Source organism: Salmo salar, chromosome ssa15, assembly GCF_905237065.1.
Source record: "Salmo salar chromosome ssa15, Ssal_v3.1, whole genome shotgun sequence".
Lineage (NCBI taxonomy): Eukaryota > Metazoa > Chordata > Actinopteri > Salmoniformes > Salmonidae > Salmo > Salmo salar.
The window spans coordinates 108,901,211-108,920,900 of NC_059456.1; the positions used below are offsets into that span (position 1 = coordinate 108,901,211).

The following is a 19,690-nucleotide window of genomic DNA, read 5'->3' on the forward strand; positions in this document are numbered from 1 at the left end:
TAGTCTATATGAGGTGTTCAGGCCTACAGTAGTCTATATGTGGTGTTCAGGCCTACAGTAGTCTATATGAGGTGTTCAGTCCTACAGTAGTCTATATGAGGTGTTCAGGCCTACAGTAGTCTATATGAGGTATTCAGGTCTACAGTAGTCTATATGAGGTGTTCAGTCCTACAGTAGTCTATATGAGGTGTTCAATGCAGGTCTACAGTATTCTATATGAGGTGTTCAGGTCTACAGTAGTCTATATGAGGTGTTCAGGTCTACAGTAGTCTTTATGAGTTGTTCAGGCCTATAGTAGTCTATATGAGGTGTTCAGGTCTACAGTAGTCTATATGAGTTGTTCAGACGTACAGTAGTCTATATGAGGTGTTCAGGTCTACAGTAGTCTATATGAGGTGTTCAGGTCTACAGTCGTCTATATGAGGTGTTCAGGCCTACAGTAGTCTGTCTATATGAGGTGTTCAGGCCTACAGTAGTCTATATGAGGTGTTCAGGCATACAGTAGTCTGTCTATATGAGGTGGTCAGGTCTACAGTAGTCTATATGAGGTGGTCAGGTCTACAGTAGTCTATATGAGGTGTTCAGGCCTACAGTAGTCTATATGAGGTGTTCAGGCCTACAGTAGTCTATATGAGGTGTTCAGGCCTACAGTTGTCTATATGAGGTGTCCAGGTCTACAGTAGTCTATATGAGGTGTTCAGGCCTACAGTAGTCTGTCTATATGAGGTGTTCAGGTCTACAGTAGTCCATATGAGGTGTTCAGGTCTACAGTAGTCTGTCTATATGTGGTGTTCAGGTGATCAGGTCTACAGTAGTCTATATGAAGTGTTCAGGTCTACAGTTGTCTATATGAGGTGGTCAGGCCTACAGTAGTCTATATGAGGTGTTCAGGCCTACAGTAGTCTATATGAGGTGTTCAGGTCTACAGTAGTCTATATGAGGTGTTCAGGCCTACAGTAGTCTATATAAAGTGTTCAGGTCTAAAGTAGTCTATATGAGGTGTTCAGGCCTACAGTAGTCTATATGAGGTGTTCAGGTCTACAGTAGTCTATATGAGGTGTTCAGTCCTACAGTAGTCTATATGAGGTGTTCAATGCAGGTCTACAGTATTCTATATGAGGTGTTCAGGTCTACAGTAGTCTATATGAGGTGTTCAGGTCTACAGTAGTCTTTATGAGTTGTTCAGGCCTATAGTAGTCTATATGAGGTGTTCAGGTCTACAGTAGTCTATATGAGTTGTTCAGATGTACAGTAGTCTATATGAGGTGTTCAGGTCTACAGTAGTCTATATGAGGTGTTCAGGTCTACAGTCGTCTATATGAGGTGTTCAGGCCTACAGTAGTCTGTCTATATGAGGTGTTCAGGCCTACAGTAGTCTATATGAGGTGTTCAGGCCTACAGTAGTCTGTCTATATGAGGTGGTCAGGTCTACAGTCGTCTATATGAGGTGTTCAGGCCTACAGTAGTCTGTATATATGAGGTGTTCAGGCCTACAGTAGTCTATATGAGGTGTTCAGGCCTACAGTAGTCTGTCTATATGAGGTGGTCAGGTCTACAGTAGTCTATATGAGGTGGTCAGGTCTACAGTAGTCTATATGAGGTGTTCAGGCCTACAGTAGTCTATATGAGGTGTTCAGGCCTACAGTAGTCTATATGAGGTGTTCAGGCCTACAGTTGTCTATATGAGGTGTCCAGGTCTACAGTAGTCTATATGAGGTGTTCAGGCCTACAGTAGTCTGTCTATATGAGGTGTTCAGGTCTACAGTAGTCCATATGAGGTGTTCAGGTCTACAGTAGTCTGTCTATATGTGGTGTTCAGGTGATCAGGTCTACAGTAGTCTATATGAAGTGTTCAGGTCTACAGTTGTCTATATGAGGTGTTCAGGCCTACAGTAGTCTATATGAGGTGTTCAGGCCTACAGTAGTCTATATGAGGTGTTCAGGTCTACAGTAGTCTATATGAGGTGTTCAGGCCTACAGTAGTCTATATAAAGTGGTCAGGTCTAAAGTAGTCTATATGAGGTGTTCAGGCCTACAGTAGTCTATATGAGGTGTTCAGGTCTACAGTAGTCTATATGAGGTGTTCAGGCCTACAGTAGCCTATTTAAGGTGTTCAGGCCTACAGTAGTCTATATGAGGTGTTCAGGCCTACAGTAGTCTATACAAGGTGTTCAGGTCTACAGTAGTCTATATGAGGTGTTCAGGCCTACAGTAGTCTATATGAGGTGTTCAGTTCTATAGTAGTCTATATGAGGTGTTCAGGCCTACAGTAGTCTATATGAGGTGTTCAGGCCTACAGTAGTCTATATGAGGTGTTCAGGTCTACAGTAGTCTATATGAGGTGTTCAGGCCTACAGTAGTCTATATGTGGTGTTCAGGCCTACAGTAGTCTATATGAGGTGTTCAGTCCTACAGTAGTCTATATGAGGTGTTCAGGCCTACAGTAGTCTATATGAGGTATTCAGGTCTACAGTAGTCTATATGAGGTGTTCAGTCCTACAGTAGTCTATATGAGGTGTTCAATGCAGGTCTACAGTATTCTATATGAGGTGTTCAGGTCTACAGTAGTCTATATGAGGTGTTCAGGTCTACAGTAGTCTTTATGAGTTGTTCAGGCCTATAGTAGTCTATATGAGGTGTTCAGGTCTACAGTAGTCTATATGAGTTGTTCAGACGTACAGTAGTCTATATGAGGTGTTCAGGTCTACAGTAGTCTATATGAGGTGTTCAGGTCTACAGTCGTCTATATGAGGTGTTCAGGCCTACAGTAGTCTGTCTATATGAGGTGTTCAGGCCTACAGTAGTCTATATGAGGTGTTCAGGCATACAGTAGTCTGTCTATATGAGGTGGTCAGGTCTACAGTAGTCTATATGAGGTGGTCAGGTCTACAGTAGTCTATATGAGGTGTTCAGGCCTACAGTAGTCTATATGAGGTGTTCAGGCCTACAGTAGTCTATATGAGGTGTTCAGGCCTACAGTTGTCTATATGAGGTGTCCAGGTCTACAGTAGTCTATATGAGGTGTTCAGGCCTACAGTAGTCTGTCTATATGAGGTGTTCAGGTCTACAGTAGTCCATATGAGGTGTTCAGGTCTACAGTAGTCTGTCTATATGTGGTGTTCAGGTGATCAGGTCTACAGTAGTCTATATGAAGTGTTCAGGTCTACAGTTGTCTATATGAGGTGTTCAGGCCTACAGTAGTCTATATGAGGTGTTCAGGCCTACAGTAGTCTATATGAGGTGTTCAGGTCTACAGTAGTCTATATGAGGTGTTCAGGCCTACAGTAGTCTATATAAAGTGTTCAGGTCTAAAGTAGTCTATATGAGGTGTTCAGGCCTACAGTAGTCTATATGAGGTGTTCAGGTCTACAGTAGTCTATATGAGGTGTTCAGTCCTACAGTAGTCTATATGAGGTGTTCAATGCAGGTCTACAGTATTCTATATGAGGTGTTCAGGTCTACAGTAGTCTATATGAGGTGTTCAGGTCTACAGTAGTCTTTATGAGTTGTTCAGGCCTATAGTAGTCTATATGAGGTGTTCAGGTCTACAGTAGTCTATATGAGGTGTTCAGGTCTACAGTAGTCTATATGAGGTGTTCAGGTCTACAGTCGTCTATATGAGGTGTTCAGGCCTACAGTAGTCTGTCTATATGAGGTGTTCAGGCCTACAGTAGTCTATATGAGGTGTTCAGGCCTACAGTAGTCTGTCTATATGAGGTGGTCAGGTCTACAGTCGTCTATATGAGGTGTTCAGGCCTACAGTAGTCTGTCTATATGAGGTGTTCAGGCCTACAGTAGTCTATATGAGGTGTTCAGGCCTACAGTAGTCTGTCTATATGAGGTGGTCAGGTCTACAGTAGTCTATATGAGGTGGTCAGGTCTACAGTAGTCTATATGAGGTGTTCAGGCCTACAGTAGTCTATATGAGGTGTTCAGGCCTACAGTAGTCTATATGAGGTGTTCAGGCCTACAGTTGTCTATATGAGGTGTCCAGGTCTACAGTAGTCTATATGAGGTGTTCAGGCCTACAGTAGTCTGTCTATATGAGGTGTTCAGGTCTACAGTAGTCCATATGAGGTGTTCAGGTCTACAGTAGTCTGTCTATATGTGGTGTTCAGGTGATCAGGTCTACAGTAGTCTATATGAAGTGTTCAGGTCTACAGTTGTCTATATGAGGTGTTCAGGCCTACAGTAGTCTATATGAGGTGTTCAGGCCTACAGTAGTCTATATGAGGTGTTCAGGTCTACAGTAGTCTATATGAGGTGTTCAGGCCTACAGTAGTCTATATAAAGTGGTCAGGTCTAAAGTAGTCTATATGAGGTGTTCAGGCCTACAGTAGTCTATATGAGGTGTTCAGGTCTACAGTAGTCTATATGAGGTGTTCAGGCCTACAGTAGCCTATTTAAGGTGTTCAGGCCTACAGTAGTCTATATGAGGTGTTCAGGCCTACAGTAGTCTATACAAGGTGTTCAGGTCTACAGTAGTCTATATGAGGTGTTCAGGCCTACAGTAGTCTATATGAGGTGTTCAGGTCTACAGTAGTCTATATGAGGTGTTCAGGTCTACAGTAGTCTATATGAGGTGTTCAGGCCTACAGTAGTCTATATGAGGTGTTCAGGCCTACAGTAGTCTGTCTATATGAGTTTTTCAGGCCTACAGTAGTCTATATGAGGTGTTCAGGTGTTCAGGTCTACAGTAGTCTATATGAGGTGTTCAGGTCTACAGTGGTCTATATGAGGTGTTCAGGTGTTCAGGTCTACAGTAGTCTATATGAGGTGTTCAGGCCTACAGTAGTCTATATGAGGTGTTCAGGCCTACAGTAGTCTGTCTATATGAGGTGTTCAGGTCTACAGTAGTCTATATGAGGTGTTCAGGTCTACAGTAGTCTATATGAGGTGTTCAGGTCTACAGTAGTCTATATGAGGTGTTTAGGTGTTCAGGTCTACAGTAGTCTATATGAGGTGTTCAGGTCTACAGTAGTCTATATGAGGTGTTCAGGTGTTCAGGCCTACAGTAGTCTATATGAGGTGTTCAGACCTACAGTAGTCTATATGAGGTGTTCAGGTCTACAGTAGTCTATATGAGGTGTTCAGGTCTACAGTCGTCTATATGAGGTGTTCAGGCCTACAGTAGTCTGTCTATATGAGGTGTTCAGGCCTACAGTAGTCTATATGAGGTGTTCAGGCCTACAGTAGTCTGTCTATATGAGGTGGTCAGGTCTACAGTAGTCTATATGAGGTGGTCAGGTCTACAGTAGTCTATATGAGGTTTTCAGGCCTACAGTAGTCTGTCTATATGAGGTGTTCAGGTCTACAGTAGTCCATATGAGGTGTTCAGGTCTACAGTAGTCTGTCTATATGTGGTGTTCAGGTGATCAGGTCTACAGTAGTCTATATGAAGTGTTCAGGTCTACAGTAGTCTATATGAGGTGTTCAGGCCTACAGTAGTCTATATGAGGTGTTCAGGCCTACAGTAGTCTATATGAGGTGTTCAGGCCTACAGTAGTCTATATGAGGTGTTCAGGTCTACAGTAGTCTATATGAGGTGTTCAGGCCTACAGTAGTCTATATGAAGTGTTCAGGTCTAAAGTAGTCTATGAGGTGTTCAGGCCTACAGTAGTCTATATGAGGTGTTCAGGTCTACAGTAGTCTATATGAGGTGTTCAGGCCTACAGTAGTCTATTTGAGGTGTTCAGGCCTACAGTAGTCTATATGAGGTGTTCAGGCCTACAGTAGTCTATATGAGGTGTTCAGGTCTACAGTAGTCTATATGAGGTGTTCAGGCCTACAGTAGTCTATATGAGGTGTTCAGGCCTACAGTAGTCTGTCTATATGAGGTGTTCAGGTCTACAGTAGTCTATATGAGGTGTTCAGGTCTACAGTAGTCTATATGAGGTGTTCAGGCCTACAGTAGTCTATATGAGGTGTTCAGGCCTACAGTAGTCTATATGAGGTGTTCAGGCCTACAGTAGTCTGTCTATATGAGGTGTTCAGGCCTCCAGTAGTCTATATGAGGTGTTCAGGTGTTCAGGTCTACAGTAGTCTATATGAGGTGTTCAGGCCTACAGTGGTCTATATGAGGTGTTCAGGTGTTCAGGTCTACAGTAGTCTATATGAGGTGTTCAGGCCTACAGTAGTCTATATGAGGTGTTCAGGCCTACAGTAGTCTGTCTATATGAGGTGTTCAGGTCTACAGTAGTCTATATGAGGTGTTCAGGTCTACAGTAGTCTATATGAGGTGTTCAGGTCTACAGTAGTCTATATGAGGTGTTTAGGTGTTCAGGTCTACAGTAGTCTATATGAGGTGTTCAGGTCTACAGTAGTCTATATGAGGTGTTAAGGTGTTCAGGCCTACAGTAGTCTATATGAGGTGTTCAGGTCTACAGTAGTCTATATGAGGTGTTCAGGCCTACAGTAGTCTATATGAGGTGTTCAGGCCTACAGTAGTCTATATGAGGTGTTCAGGTCTACAGTAGTCTATATGAGGTGTTCAGGCCTACAGTAGTCTATATAAGAGGTGTTCAGGCCTACAGTAGTCTATATGAGGTGTTAAATGCAGACCTACAGTAGTCTATATGAGGTGTTCAGGCCTACAGTAGTCTGTCTATATGAGGTGTTCAGGTCTACAGTAGTATATATGAGGTGTTCAGGTCTACAGTAGTCTATATGAGGTGTTCAGGTCTACAGTAGTCTATATGAGGTGTTTAGGTGTTCAGGTCTACAGTAGTCTATATGAGGTGTTCAGGTCTACAGTAGTCTATATGAGGTGTTCAGGTGTTCAGGCCTACAGTAGTCTATATGAGGTGTTAAGACCTACAGTAGTCTATATGAGGTGTTCAGGTCTACAGTAGTCTATATGAGGTGTTCAGGTCTACAGTTGTCTATATGAGGTGTTCAGGCCTACAGTAGTCTGTCTATATGAGGTGTTCAGGCCTACAGTAGTCTATATGAGGTGTTCAGGCCTACAGTAGTCTGTCTATATGAGGTGGTCAGGTCTACAGTAGTCTATATGAGGTGGTCAGGTCTACAGTAGTCTATATGAGGTGTTCAGGCCTACAGTAGTCTGTCTATATGAGGTGTTCAGGTCTACAGTAGTCCATATGAGGTGTTCAGGTCTACAGTAGTCTGTCTATATGTGGTGTTCAGGTGATCAGGTCTACAGTAGTCTATATGAAGTGTTCAGGTCTACAGTAGTCTATATGAGGTGTTCAGGCCTACAGTAGTCTATATGAGGTGTTCAGGCCTACAGTAGTCTATATGAGGTGTTCAGGCCTACAGTAGTCTATATGAGGTGTTCAGGTCTACAGTAGTCTATATGAGGTGTGCAGGCCTACAGTAGTCTATATGAAGTGTTCAGGTCTAAAGTAGTCTATGAGGTGTTCAGGCCTACAGTAGTCTATATGAGGTGTTCAGGTCTACAGTAGTCTATATGAGGTGTTCAGGCCTACAGTAGTCTATTTGAGGTGTTCAGGCCTACAGTAGTCTATATGAGGTGTTCAGGCCTACAGTAGTCTATATGAGGTGTTCAGGCCTACAGTAGTCTATATGAGGTGTTCAGGCCTACAGTAGTCTATATGAGGTGTTCAGGCCTACAGTAGTCTGTCTATATGAGGTGTTCAGGCCTACAGTAGTCTATATGAGGTGTTCAGGCCTACAGTGTCTGTCTATATGAGGTGGTCAGGTCTACAGTAGTCTATATGAGGTGGTCAGGTCTACAGTAGTCTATATGAGGTGGTCAGGTCTACAGTAGTCTATATGAGGTGTTCAGGCCTACAGTAGTCTATATGAGGTGTTCAGGCCTACAGTAGTCTATATGAGGTGTTCAGGCCTACAGTTGTCTATATGAGGTGTTCAGGTCTTCTGGAGTCTATATGAGGTGTTCAGGCCTACAGTAGTCTGTCTATATGAGGTGTTCAGGTCTACAGTAGTCCATATGAGGTGTTCAGGTCTACAGTAGTCTGTCTATATGTGGTGTTCAGGTGATCAGGTCTACAGTAGTCTATATGAAGTGTTCAGGTCTACAGTAGTCTATATGAGGTGTTCAGGCCTACAGTAGTCTATATGAGGTGTTCAGGCCTACAGTAGTCTATATGAGGTGTTCAGGCCTACAGTAGTCTATATGAGGTGTTCAGGTCTACAGTAGTCTATATGAGGTGTTCAGGCCTACAGTAGTCTATATGAAGTGTTCAGGTCTAAAGTAGTCTATGAGGTGTTCAGGCCTACAGTAGTCTATATGAGGTGTTCAGGCCTACAGTAGTCTATATGAGGTGTTCAGGCCTACAGTAGTCTATTTGAGGTGTTCAGGCCTACAGTAGTCTATATGAGGTGTTCAGGCCTACAGTAGTCTATATGAGGTGTTCAGGTCTACAGTAGTCTATATGAGGTGTTCAGGCCTACAGTAGTCTATATGAGGTGTTCAGGTCTACAGTAGTCTATATGAGGTGTTCAGGCCTACAGTAGTCTATTTGAGGTGTTCAGGCCTACAGTAGTCTATATGAGGTGTTCAGGCCTACAGTAGTCTATATGAGGTGTTCAGGTCTACAGTAGTCTGTCTATATGAGGTGTTCAGGTCTACAGTAGTCCATATGAGGTGTTCAGGCCTACAGTAGTCTATATGAGGTGTTCAGGTCTACAGTAGTCTATATGAGGTGTTCAGGTCTACAGTAGTCTATATGAGGTGTTCAGGCCTACAGTAGTCTATATGAGGTGTTCAGGCCTACAGTAGTCTATATAAGGTGTTCAGGCCTACAGTAGTCTGTCTATATGAGGTGTTCAGGCCTACAGTAGTCTATATGAGGTGTTCAGGTGTTCAGGTCTACAGTAGTCTATATGAGGTGTTCAGGTCTACAGTGGTCTATATGAGGTGTTCAGGTGTTCAGGTCTACAGTAGTCTATATGAGGTGTTCAGGCCTACAGTAGTCTATATGAGGTGTTCAGGCCTACAGTAGTCTGTCTATATGAGGTGTTCAGGTCTACAGTAGTCTATGTGAGGTGTTCAGGTCTACAGTAGTCTATATGAGGTGTTCAGGTCTACATTAGTCTATATGAGGTGTTTAGGTGTTCAGGTCTACAGTAGTCTATATGAGGTGTTCAGGTCTACAGTAGTCTATATGAGGTGTTCAGGTGTTCAGGCCTACAGTAGTCTATATGAGGTGTTCAGGTCTACAGTAGTCTATATGAGGTGTTCAGGCCTACAGTAGTCTATATGAGGTGTTCAGGTCTACAGTAGTCTATATGAGGTGTTCATGTCTACAGTAGTCTGTCTATATGAGGTGTTCAGGTCTACAGTAGTCTATATGAGGTGTTCAGGCCTACAGTAGTCTATATGAGGTGTTCAGGCCTACAGTAGTCTATATGAGGTGTTCAGGTCTACAGTAGTCTATATGAGGTGTTCAGGCCTACAGTAGTCTATATAAGAGGTGTTCAGGCCTACAGTAGTCTATATGAGGTTTTAAATGCAGACCTACAGTAGTCTATATGAGGTGTTCAGGCCTACAGTAGTCTATATGAGGTGTTCAGGCCTACAGTAGTCTGTATGAGGTGTTCAGGTCTACAGTAGTCTATATGAGGTGTTCAGGTGTTCAGGTCTACAGTAGTCTATATGAGGTGTTCAGGTCTACAGTAGTCTGTCTACATGTGGTTTACACCATGGGCCAAGTAGGTGACTGTAAATTGCATTTTATTGTGTTTGTATGATGCAAGACCTCATTTTACAAAATACAATTCATTATTATTACCATTCAGAGATGTAGACTACCCCTCTGACTATTGGCTTATTTTCATAGTTAAGCCTATCTCAAAATACAATACTGCCCCTTTAATTAAGACAAAGCTTTTTTTTTACCCGACTGGCTTTTCAAAGACAGCTTAAAATATAGCTTACACATTTTCTGCTCTTTGTAGGATGCAGTAACTCCCCACTGCTGACCTATACCTGGGTTAGTAACTCACTAGCTAGCAAAGAATATCAACAAATGTTCAAACCTATGGCTCTGAACTGATTTAAAAAAGCACATGAACTTGAACCACCAATCGAATTCTACTCCGTTGTGCTCTCGCTCTACCTACAACTACGTCACAGACTCAATCTTACAACGTTAGATGTGTTTTAGTTAGTTGCTTTGAAAAAGGAGCTGATAAAATGTCCCGGACACACTCGGTCGTTTCTAGTAAGGTCGTAGTGAATTTGATGAGCATATCCATGTAAACAGACATCACAGGAGAATGTTCATTGCCCAGCGTGAATGCTCTCTTCTCCAGATTGACGCTGGGGAGCTTGACAGAACACCGTCTTCGCTTACAAAAGCCCACACGTGGGTTAAAGTCAACCCAATTGTTGTTGAGACAGGAAATGATATATTTTTCTCCTCAGACAGCTGTCCATCATTCACTGAGCTGTCTGCACTCCTGCAGCTGTCACTCACATAGGGGAGGTGCTTTGGTGGGTTTAGTGGGCTACACTTTTCGGTGATTCAAATACATAAATGAAAACAGAGGGGGGAAAAAAAAAACGTAAATTCAAACAAGTACATTTTATTTAAATTTCCTATCAGTTGGCAGTTTATTTTTAGCTTTAAAATCCTATTCGTTCTGTTTGAAATTTTTGCGGGATTTCCGTCAAGAATTGTGCGTGCGCGGATTCGTTGTGGGTCTGCGTTGGGAAGTGTTCAGGGCTGAAGGGTTAGGGTTGAGTGACAGAGGTCAGGTGTTAGAGTTAGGGGTCATACCTCATGCGGGTGAAGAGTTCAGGGCTGAAGTCCTCATAGAGCTCCATGTTTCCTTTCAGCTTCAGATGGGTCAGTCCTCCCAGACCACCCACAGGAAGTGATGTCAGACCGTTCTCACTCAGGTCCCTGTAAAGGGAGGTGGGGAATTCAGTAATGTATACAATTATTATGAAAACACTTTTTCACACTGTGAAATCCACAAACATGGTCTGTGCTCCTTGCATGTTTGTGAGCGTCATGTCATTTGTTCTCTGCTAATACAGTGGCTTTGGATCTTAAAAAAGGGTTTTCCTTCCTTCTAGAGGAAAAGGGTTTCCTTCTAGAGGAAAGGGGTTTCCTTCTAGAGAAAGGGGTTTCCTTCTAGAGAAAGGGGTTTCCTTCTAGAGAAAGGGGTTTCCTTCTAGAGGAAAGGGGTTTCCTTCTAGAGGAAAGGGGTTTCCTTCTAGAGAAAGGGGTTTCCTTCTAGAGAAAGGGGTTTCCTTCTAGAGGAAAGGGGTTTCCTTCTAGAGGAAAGGGGTTTCCTTCTAGAGAAAGGGGTTTCCTTCTAGAGGAAAGGGGTTTCCTTCTAGAGAAAGGGGTTTCCTTCTAGAGGAAAGGGGTTTCCTTCTAGAGGAAAGGGGTTTCCTTCTAGAGAAAGGGTTTTCCTTCTAGAGAAAGGGGTTTCCTAGAGAAAAGGGGTTTCCTTCTAGAGGAAAGGGGTTTCCTTCTAGAGGAAAGGGGTTTCCTTCTAGAGAAAGGGGTTTCCTTCTAGAGAAAGGGGTTTCCTTCTAGAGGAAAGGGGTTTCCTTCTAGAGGAAAGGGGTTTCCTTCTAGAGAAAGGGGTTTCCTTCTAGAGAAAGGGGTTTCCTTCTAGAGAAAGGGGTTTCCTTCCTTCTAGAGAAAGGGGTTTCCTTCTAGAGAAAGGGGTTTCCTTCTAGAGGAAAGGGGTTTCCTTCTAGAGAAAGGGGTTTCCTTCTAGAGAAAGGGGTTTCCTTCTAGAGAAAGGGGTTTCCTTCCTTCTAGAGAAAAGGGGTTTCCTTCCTTCTAGAGAAAGGGGTTTCCTTCTAGAGGAAAGGGGTTTCCTTCCTTCTAGAGAAAGGGGTTTCCTTCTAGAGAAAGGGGTTTCCTTCTAGAGAAAAGGGGTTTCCTTCTAGAGAAAGGGGTTTCCTTCTAGAGAAAGGGGTTTCCTTCTAGAGAAAAGGGGTTTCCTTCTAGAGGAAAGGGGTTTCCTTCTAGAGAAAGGGGTTTCCTTCTAGAGAAAGGGGTTTCCTTCTAGAGAAAAGGGGTTTCCTTCTAGAGGAAAGGGGTTTCCTTCTAGAGAAAAGGGGTTTCCTTCTAGAGAAAGGGGTTTCCTTCTAGAGAAAGGGGTTTCCTTCTAGAGAAAGGGTTTTCCTTCTAGAGGAAAGGGGTTTCCTTCCTTCTAGAGAAAAGGGTTTCCTTCTAGAGGAAAGGGGTTTCCTTCTAGAGGAAAGGGGTTTCCTTCTAGAGAAAGGGGTTTCCTTCTAGAGAAAGGGGTTTCCTTCTAGAGGAAAGGGGTTTCCTTCTAGAGAAAAGGGGTTTCCTTCTAGAGGAAAGGGGTTTCCTTCCTTCTAGAGAAAGGGGTTTCCTTCTAGAGAAAGGGGTTTCCTTCTAGAGAAAGGGGTTTCCTTCTAGAGAAAGGGGTTTCCTTCTAGAGAAAAGGGGTTTCCTTCTAGAGAAAGGGGTTTCCTTCTAGAGAAAGGGGTTTCCTTCTAGAGGAAAGGGGTTTCCTTCTAGAGGAAAGGGGTTTCCTTCTAGAGAAAGGGGTTTCCTTCTAGAGAAAGGGGTTTCCTTCTAGAGAAAGGGGTTTCCTTCCTTCTAGAGAAAGGGGTTTCCTAGAGGAAAGGGGTTTCCTTCTAGAGGAAAGGGGTTTCCTTCTAGAGAAAGGGGTTTCCTTCTAGAGAAAGGGGTTTCCTTCCTTCTAGAGAAAGGGGTTTCCTTCCTTCTAGAGAAAGGGGTTTCCTTCTAGAGAAAGGGGTTTCCTTCTAGAGAAAAGGGGTTTCCTTCCTTCTAGAGAAAGGGGTTTCCTTCCTTCTAGAGGAAAGGGTTTCCTTCTAGAGGAAAGGGGTTTCCTTCTAGAGAAAAGGGGTTTCCTTCTAGAGGAAAGGGGTTTCCTTCTAGAGGAAAGGGGTTTCCTTCTAGAGAAAGGGGTTTCCTTCTAGAGAAAAGGGGTTTCCTTCTAGAGAAAGGGGTTTCCTTCTAGAGAAAGGGGTTTCCTTCCTTCTAGAGGAAAGGGGTTTCCTTCTAGAGAAAGGGGTTTCCTTCTAGAGAAAGGGGTTTCCTTCCTTCTAGAGAAAGGGGTTTCCTTCCTTCTAGAGAAAGGGGTTTCCTTCTAGAGAAAGGGGTTTCCTTCTAGAGAAAGGGGTTTCCTTCTAGAGGAAAGGGGTTTCCTTCCTTCTAGAGAAAAGGGTTTCCTTCTAGAGGAAAGGGGTTTCCTTCTAGAGGAAAGGGGTTTCCTTCTAGAGAAAGGGGTTTCCTTCTAGAGGAAAGGGGTTTCCTTCTAGAGAAAAGGGGTTTCCTTCGAGAGGAAAGGGGTTTCCTTCCTTCTAGAGAAAGGGGTTTCCTTCTAGAGAAAGGGGTTTCCTTCTAGAGAAAGGGGTTTCCTTCTAGAGAAAGGGGTTTCCTTCTAGAGAAAGGGGTTTCCTTCCTTCTAGAGGAAAGGGGTTTCCTTCTAGAGAAAGGGGTTTCCTTCTAGAGGAAAGGGGTTTCCTTCTAGAGGAAAGGGGTTTCCTTCTAGAGAAAGGGGTTTCCTTCTAGAGGAAAGGGGTTTCCTTCTAGAGAAAGGGGTTTCCTTCTAGAGGAAAGGGGTTTCCTTCCTTCTAGAGAAAAGGGTTTCCTTCTAGAGGAAAGGGGTTTCCTTCTAGAGGAAAGGGGTTTCCTTCTAGAGGAAAGGGGTTTCCTTCTAGAGAAAAGGGTTTCCTTCTAGAGGAAAGGGGTTTCCTTCTAGAGAAAAGGGGTTTCCTTCTAGAGGAAAGGGGTTTCCTTCCTTCTAGAGAAAGGGGTTTCCTTCTAGAGAAAGGGGTTTCCTTCTAGAGAAAGGGGTTTCCTTCTAGAGAAAGGGGTTTCCTTCTAGAGAAAGGGGTTTCCTTCTAGAGGAAAGGGGTTTCCTTCTAGAGAAAAGGGGTTTCCTTCTAGAGAAAGGGGTTTCCTTCTAGAGAAAGGGGTTTCCTTCTAGAGAAAGGGGTTTCCTTCTAGAGGAAAGGGGTTTCCTTCTAGAGGAAAGGGGTTTCCTTCTAGAGAAAGGGGTTTCCTTCTAGAGAAAGGGGTTTCCTTCTAGAGAAAGGGGTTTCCTTCCTTCTAGAGAAAGGGGTTTCCTAGAGGAAAGGGGTTTCCTTCTAGAGGAAAGGGGTTTCCTTCCTTCTAGAGAAAAGGGGTTTCCTTCCTTCTAGAGAAAGGGGTTTCCTAGAGGAAAGGGGTTTCCTTCTAGAGGAAAGGGGTTTCCTTCTAGAGAAAAGGGGTTTCCTTCCTTCTAGAGAAAGGGGTTTCCTTCCTTCTAGAGAAAGGGGTTTCCTTCTAGAGAAAAGGGGTTTCCTTCTAGAGGAAAGGGGTTTCCTTCTAGAGGAAAGGGGTTTCCTTCTAGAGAAAGGGGTTTCCTTCTAGAGAAAGGGGTTTCCTTCTAGAGAAAAGGGGTTTCCTTCTAGAGAAAGGGGTTTCCTTCTAGAGAAAGGGGTTTCCTTCTAGAGAAAGGGGTTTCCTTCTAGAGGAAAGGGTTTCCTTCTAGAGAAAGGGGTTTCCTTCTAGAGAAAGGGGTTTCCTTCCTTCTAGAGGAAAGGGTTTCCTTCTAGAGGAAAGGGGTTTCCTTCTAGAGGAAAGGGTTTCCTTCTAGAGGAAAGGGTTTCCTTCTAGAGAAAGGGGTTTCCTTCTAGAGAAAGGGGTTTCCTTCTAGAGGAAAGGGGTTTCCTTCTAGAGAAAGGGGTTTCCCTCTAGAGGAAAGGGGTTTCCTTCTAGAGAAAGGGGTTTCCTTCTAGAGGAAAGGGGTTTCCTTCTAGAGAAAGGGGTTTCCTTCCTTCTAGAGAAAGGGGTTTCCTTCTAGAGAAAGGGGTTTCCTTCTAGAGAAAGGGGTTTCCTTCTAGAGAAAGGGGTTTCCTTCCTTCTAGAGAAAAGGGGTTTCCTTCCTTCTAGAGAAAGGGGTTTCCTTCCTTCTAGAGAAAGGGGTTTCCTTCCTTCTAGAGAAAGGGGTTTCCTTCTAGAGGAAAGGGGTTTCCTTCTAGAGAAAGGGGTTTCCTTCTAGAGAAAGGGGTTTCCTTCTAGAGAAAGGGGTTTCCTTCTAGAGAAAGGGGTTTCCTTCCTTCTAGAGAAAAGGGGTTTCCTTCCTTCTAGAGAAAAGGGGTTTCCTTCCTTCTAGAGGAAAGGGGTTTCCTTCTAGAGGAAAGGGGTTTCCTTCTAGAGGAAAGGGTTTCCTTCTAGAGAAAGGGGTTTCCTTCTAGAGGAAAGGGGTTTCCTTCTAGAGAAAAGGGGTTTCCTTCCTTCTAGAGAAAGGGGTTTCCTTCTAGAGAAAGGGGTTTCCTTCTAGAGAAAGGGGTTTCCTTCTAGAGGAAAGGGGTTTTCATGTGATTACATGTAGCTCTGTGTCGTCCCAGCCAACACAAGTAACTGATGTTAACCTTTCTGGTTACAACCTTTTTCGTCAAGACAGATATTCCAAAGGTGGTGGAGTGTCAATCTTTACCAAGGATCACCTTCAGTGCTCGGTTGTCTCCACCAAGTCTGTCCCCAAACAATTTGATTTGCTGGTTTTATACATTAAACTTTCAAATAGCTCTTTGTTGACTGTTGCTGGGTGCTATCGTCTTCCCTCAGCACCGGCCTGTACCCTACCTGCCCTAAGCTCTCTCCTGGCCCCATACACTAAGTCTGAATTTGTCCTGCTAGGTGACCTAAACTGGGACATGCTTAACCTGTTGGGGCTAGGGGGCAGTATTTTCACGGCCAGATAAAAAACGTACCCTATTTAAACTGGTTACTACTCTGGCCCAGAAACAAGAATATGCATATAATTAGTAGATTTGGATAGAAAACACTCTAAAGTTTCTAAAACTGTTTGAATGGTGTCTGTGAGTATAACAGAACGCATTTGGCAGGCAAAAACCTGAGAAGATTCCATACAGGAAGTGCCCTGTCTGACAATTTGTTCTCCTTCTGTACCATCTCTATCGAAAATACAGCATCTCTGCTGTAACATGACATTTTCTAAGGCTTCCATTGGCTCTCAGAAGGCGCCAGAAAGTGTAATGGGGTGTCTGCTGTCTCTGGGCGAAGTACAGCAGCTCTGTTTGTGAGTGGTCAGGCTGGGAACAGTGACACTGGAGATGCACGTTCATGAGAATTCTCAATTTTTTTCTTTCAGCCTTTGAATGAATACAACGTCGCCCGGTTGGAATATTATCGCTATTTTACGAGAAAAATAGCATAAAAATTGATTTTAAACAGCGTTTGACATGCTTCGAAGTACGGTAATGGAATATTTTGAATTTCTTTGTCACAAAATGCGCTCGCGCGTCACCCTTCGGATACTGACTTGAACGCACGAACAAAACGGAGGTATTTGAATATAACTATGGATTATTTGGAACCAAAACAACATTTGTTGTTGAAGTAGAAGTCCTGGGATTACATTCTGATGAAGAACAGCAAAGGTAATCCAATTTTTCTTATAGTAAATCTGAGTTTGGTGAGGGCCAAACTTGGTGGGTGTCAAATTAGCTAGCCGTGATGGCCGGGCTATCTACTCAGAATATTGCAAATGTGCTTTCCCCGAAAGGCTATTTTAAAATCTGACACCGTGATTGCATAAAGGAGTTCTGTATCTATAATTCTTAAAATAATTGTTATGTATTTTGTGAACGTTAATCGTGAGTAATTTAGTAAATTCACCGGAAGTTTGCGGTGGGTATGCTAGTTCTGAACATCACATGCTAATGTAAAAAGCTGGTTTTTGATATAAATATGAACTTGATTGAACAAAACATGCATGTATTGTATAACATAATGTCCTAGGAGTGTCATCTGATGAAGATCATCAAAGGTTAGTGCTGCATTTAGCTGTGGTTTTGGTTTTTGTGACATATATGCTTGCTTTGAAAATAGCTGTGTGATTATTTTTGGCAGGGTACTCTCCTGACATAATCTAATGTTTTGCTTTCGCTGTGAAGCCTTTTTGAAATCGGACAATGTGGTTAGATTAACGAGAGTCTTGTCTTTAAAATGGTGTAAAATAGTCATATGTTTGAGAAATTGAAGTTATAGCATTTTTGAGGTATTTGCATTTCGCGCCACGTGATTCCACTGGCTGTTGACGTCCCACCTTGCCCAGGGAGGTTAAGTATGCTCTCTCTAATTCTCTCTTTCTTTCTTTCTCTCTCTTGGAGTACCTGAGCCCTAGGACCATGCCTCAGGACTACCTGGCATGATGACTCCTTGCTGTCCCCAGTCCACCTGGCCATGCTGCTGCTCCAGTTTCAACAGTTCTGCCTGCGGCTATTGAACCCTGACCTGTTCACCGGACGTGCTACCTGTCCCAGACCTGCTGTTTTCAACTCTCTAGAGACAGCAGGAGCGGTAGAGATACTCTGAATGATCAGCTATGAAAAGCCAACTGACATTTACTCCTGAGGTGCTGACTTGTTGCACCCTCTACAACTACTGTGATTATTATTATTTGACCCTGCTGGTCATTTATGAACATTTGAACATCTTGGCCATGTTCTGTTATAATCTCCACCCGACACAGCCAGAAGAGGACTGGCCACCCCTCATAGCCTGGTTCCTCTCTAGGTTTCTTCCTAGGTTCTGGCCTTTCTAGGGAGTTTTTCCTAGCCTCCGTGCTTCTACACCTGCATTGCTTGCTGTTTGGTGTTTTAGGCTGGGTTTTTGTACAGCACTTTGAGATATCAGCTGATGTAAGAAGGGCTATATAAATACATTTGATTTGGTCTGTCCGTCCGTCCGGCCTGCCTGCCTGCCTGCCTGCCAGCCAGCCAGCCAGCCAGTTTCTAGAGTCTGTGTCAGTGTTGGCCTAAAGAGTTGCTTTAATTAAGGTGAACCAAAGTTACCAAAGTTTCCCTGACTTGCTTGGTGGTTTGCGTGGGATATATGTGTGTATGTATACTCACAGCTTGGTCAGAGAATGGAACGAAATGAAGGCATCAGGGTGAATCCACTCAATACTGTTGAAGCTGAGATCTCTGGGGGGAGAGAGTGAGAATTAGTTACTGTCATTATTCCGAATGTTGTGTTTAGTGCCTATCTGTTAGAGTAACAGTATTCACAGAGAGTAACAGTTTGTGTGTAGGGGAAAGAGTATACTGACAGAGAGTAAAGAGTATTCACAGAGAGTAAACAGTATTCACAGAGAGTAAAGAGTATTCACAGTGAGTAAACAGTATTCACAGAGAGTAAAGAGTATTCACAGTGAGTAAACAGTATTCACAGAGAGTAAACAGTATTCACAGAGAGTAAACTAACAGAGAGTAAAGAGTATTCACAGAGAGTAAAGAGTATTCACAGTGAGTAAACAGTATTCACAGAGAGTAAAGAGTATTCACAGAGAGTAAAGAGTATTCTGACAGAGAGTAGAGAGTATTCACAGAGAGTAAACAGTATTCACAGAGAGTAAAGAGTATTCTGACAGAGAGTAGAGAGTATTCACAGAGAGTAAACCGTATACTCACAGAGAGTAAAGAGTATTCACAGAGAGTATACAGTATACTGACAGATAGTAAAGAGTATTCACAGAGAGTAAAGAGTATTCTGACAGAGAGTAGAGAGTATACTGACAAAGAGTAGAGAGTAAAGAGTATTCACAGAGAGTAAAGAGTAAAGAGTATTCACATAGAGTAAACAGTATACTCACAGAGAGTAAAGAGTATTCACAGAGAGTAAAGAGTATTCACAGAGAGTAAAGAGTATTCACAGAGAGTAAAGAGTATTCACAGAGAGTAAAGAGTATTCACAGAGAGTAAAGAGTATTCACAGAGAGTAAAGAGTATTCACAGAGAGTATACAGTATACTCACAGAGACCGTAGAGAGCTGAGCTGCTGGAAGGTATTCCTCTCAATCCTCCTAATGTTGTTATACTGCAGGCCTCTACACACACACACACACACACACACACACACACACACACACACACACACACACACACACACACACACACACACACACACACACACACACACACACACACACACACACACACACACACACACACCCTGTTACTACAAAACAGTCAGTGAAACTGCAATACTGAAGCATAGACTCCTACTATTTCAGTCATACCATTATTGGAACGTTGTTCAAACATTCTGTTATTGGAACATTGTTCTAACATCTGTTATTGGAACGTTGTTCTAACATTCTGTTATTGGAACGTTGTTCTAACATTCTGTTATCGGAACGTTGTTCTAACATTCTGTTATTGGAATGTTGTTCTAACATTCTGTTATTGGAATGTTGTTCTAACATTCCGTTATTGGAACATTGTTCTAAGCTACAACCATTTCACCATGTTGACTCACATTTCCTGCAGGGCAGAGCAGTGATAGAAGCTGGGTAGATCCTCTATCTGATTATGAGACAGCTCGCTGTGAACACACAGACAAAAATATCATTATTGTGTAATCTGGGGTTTCAGATCCATGTCAGAGTTAAGCATTTCTATGGGGTTTGGGATTTTATCAACTGGGGCATTTAAAGGGGTACAGTTCAATTGAATTGTGTGTGTGGACATTCTTGCGTTCAAAGTACTCACAGTACTCTGAGGCGGGGTAGCTGCAGGCACAACCGCTGAGGAAGAGTAGAGAGACCAGCCCTGGTCAATGTCCTAGAGAGAGAGAGGAGAGAGAGAATGAGGGATGAGGAAGAGTAGAAACCAGCCCTGGTCAATGTCCTAGAGAGAGAGAGGAGAGAGAGAACGAGGGATGAGGAAGAGTAGAAACCAGCCCTGGTCAATGTCCTAGAGAGAGAG

At 43.2% G+C, this 19,690-nt stretch overlaps 1 protein-coding gene across 1 annotated transcript in view; it reads right to left on the reverse strand.

The window, feature by feature from the left end:
- The window catches only part of lgr6 (leucine-rich repeat containing G protein-coupled receptor 6), a 58,526-nt gene that overhangs the window by 17,419 nt on the left and 21,417 nt on the right, over positions 1–19,690 (reverse strand). The window contains exons 8-12 of the mRNA XM_045696118.1: positions 19,475–19,546; positions 19,242–19,307; positions 18,739–18,810; positions 17,837–17,908; positions 10,728–10,853 (exon numbers count right to left, since the gene is read on the reverse strand). Coding sequence (XP_045552074.1) covers positions 10,728–10,853; positions 17,837–17,908; positions 18,739–18,810; positions 19,242–19,307; positions 19,475–19,546 — 408 coding nt within the window. The remainder of the gene's footprint in view (positions 1–10,727; positions 10,854–17,836; positions 17,909–18,738; positions 18,811–19,241; positions 19,308–19,474; positions 19,547–19,690) is intronic.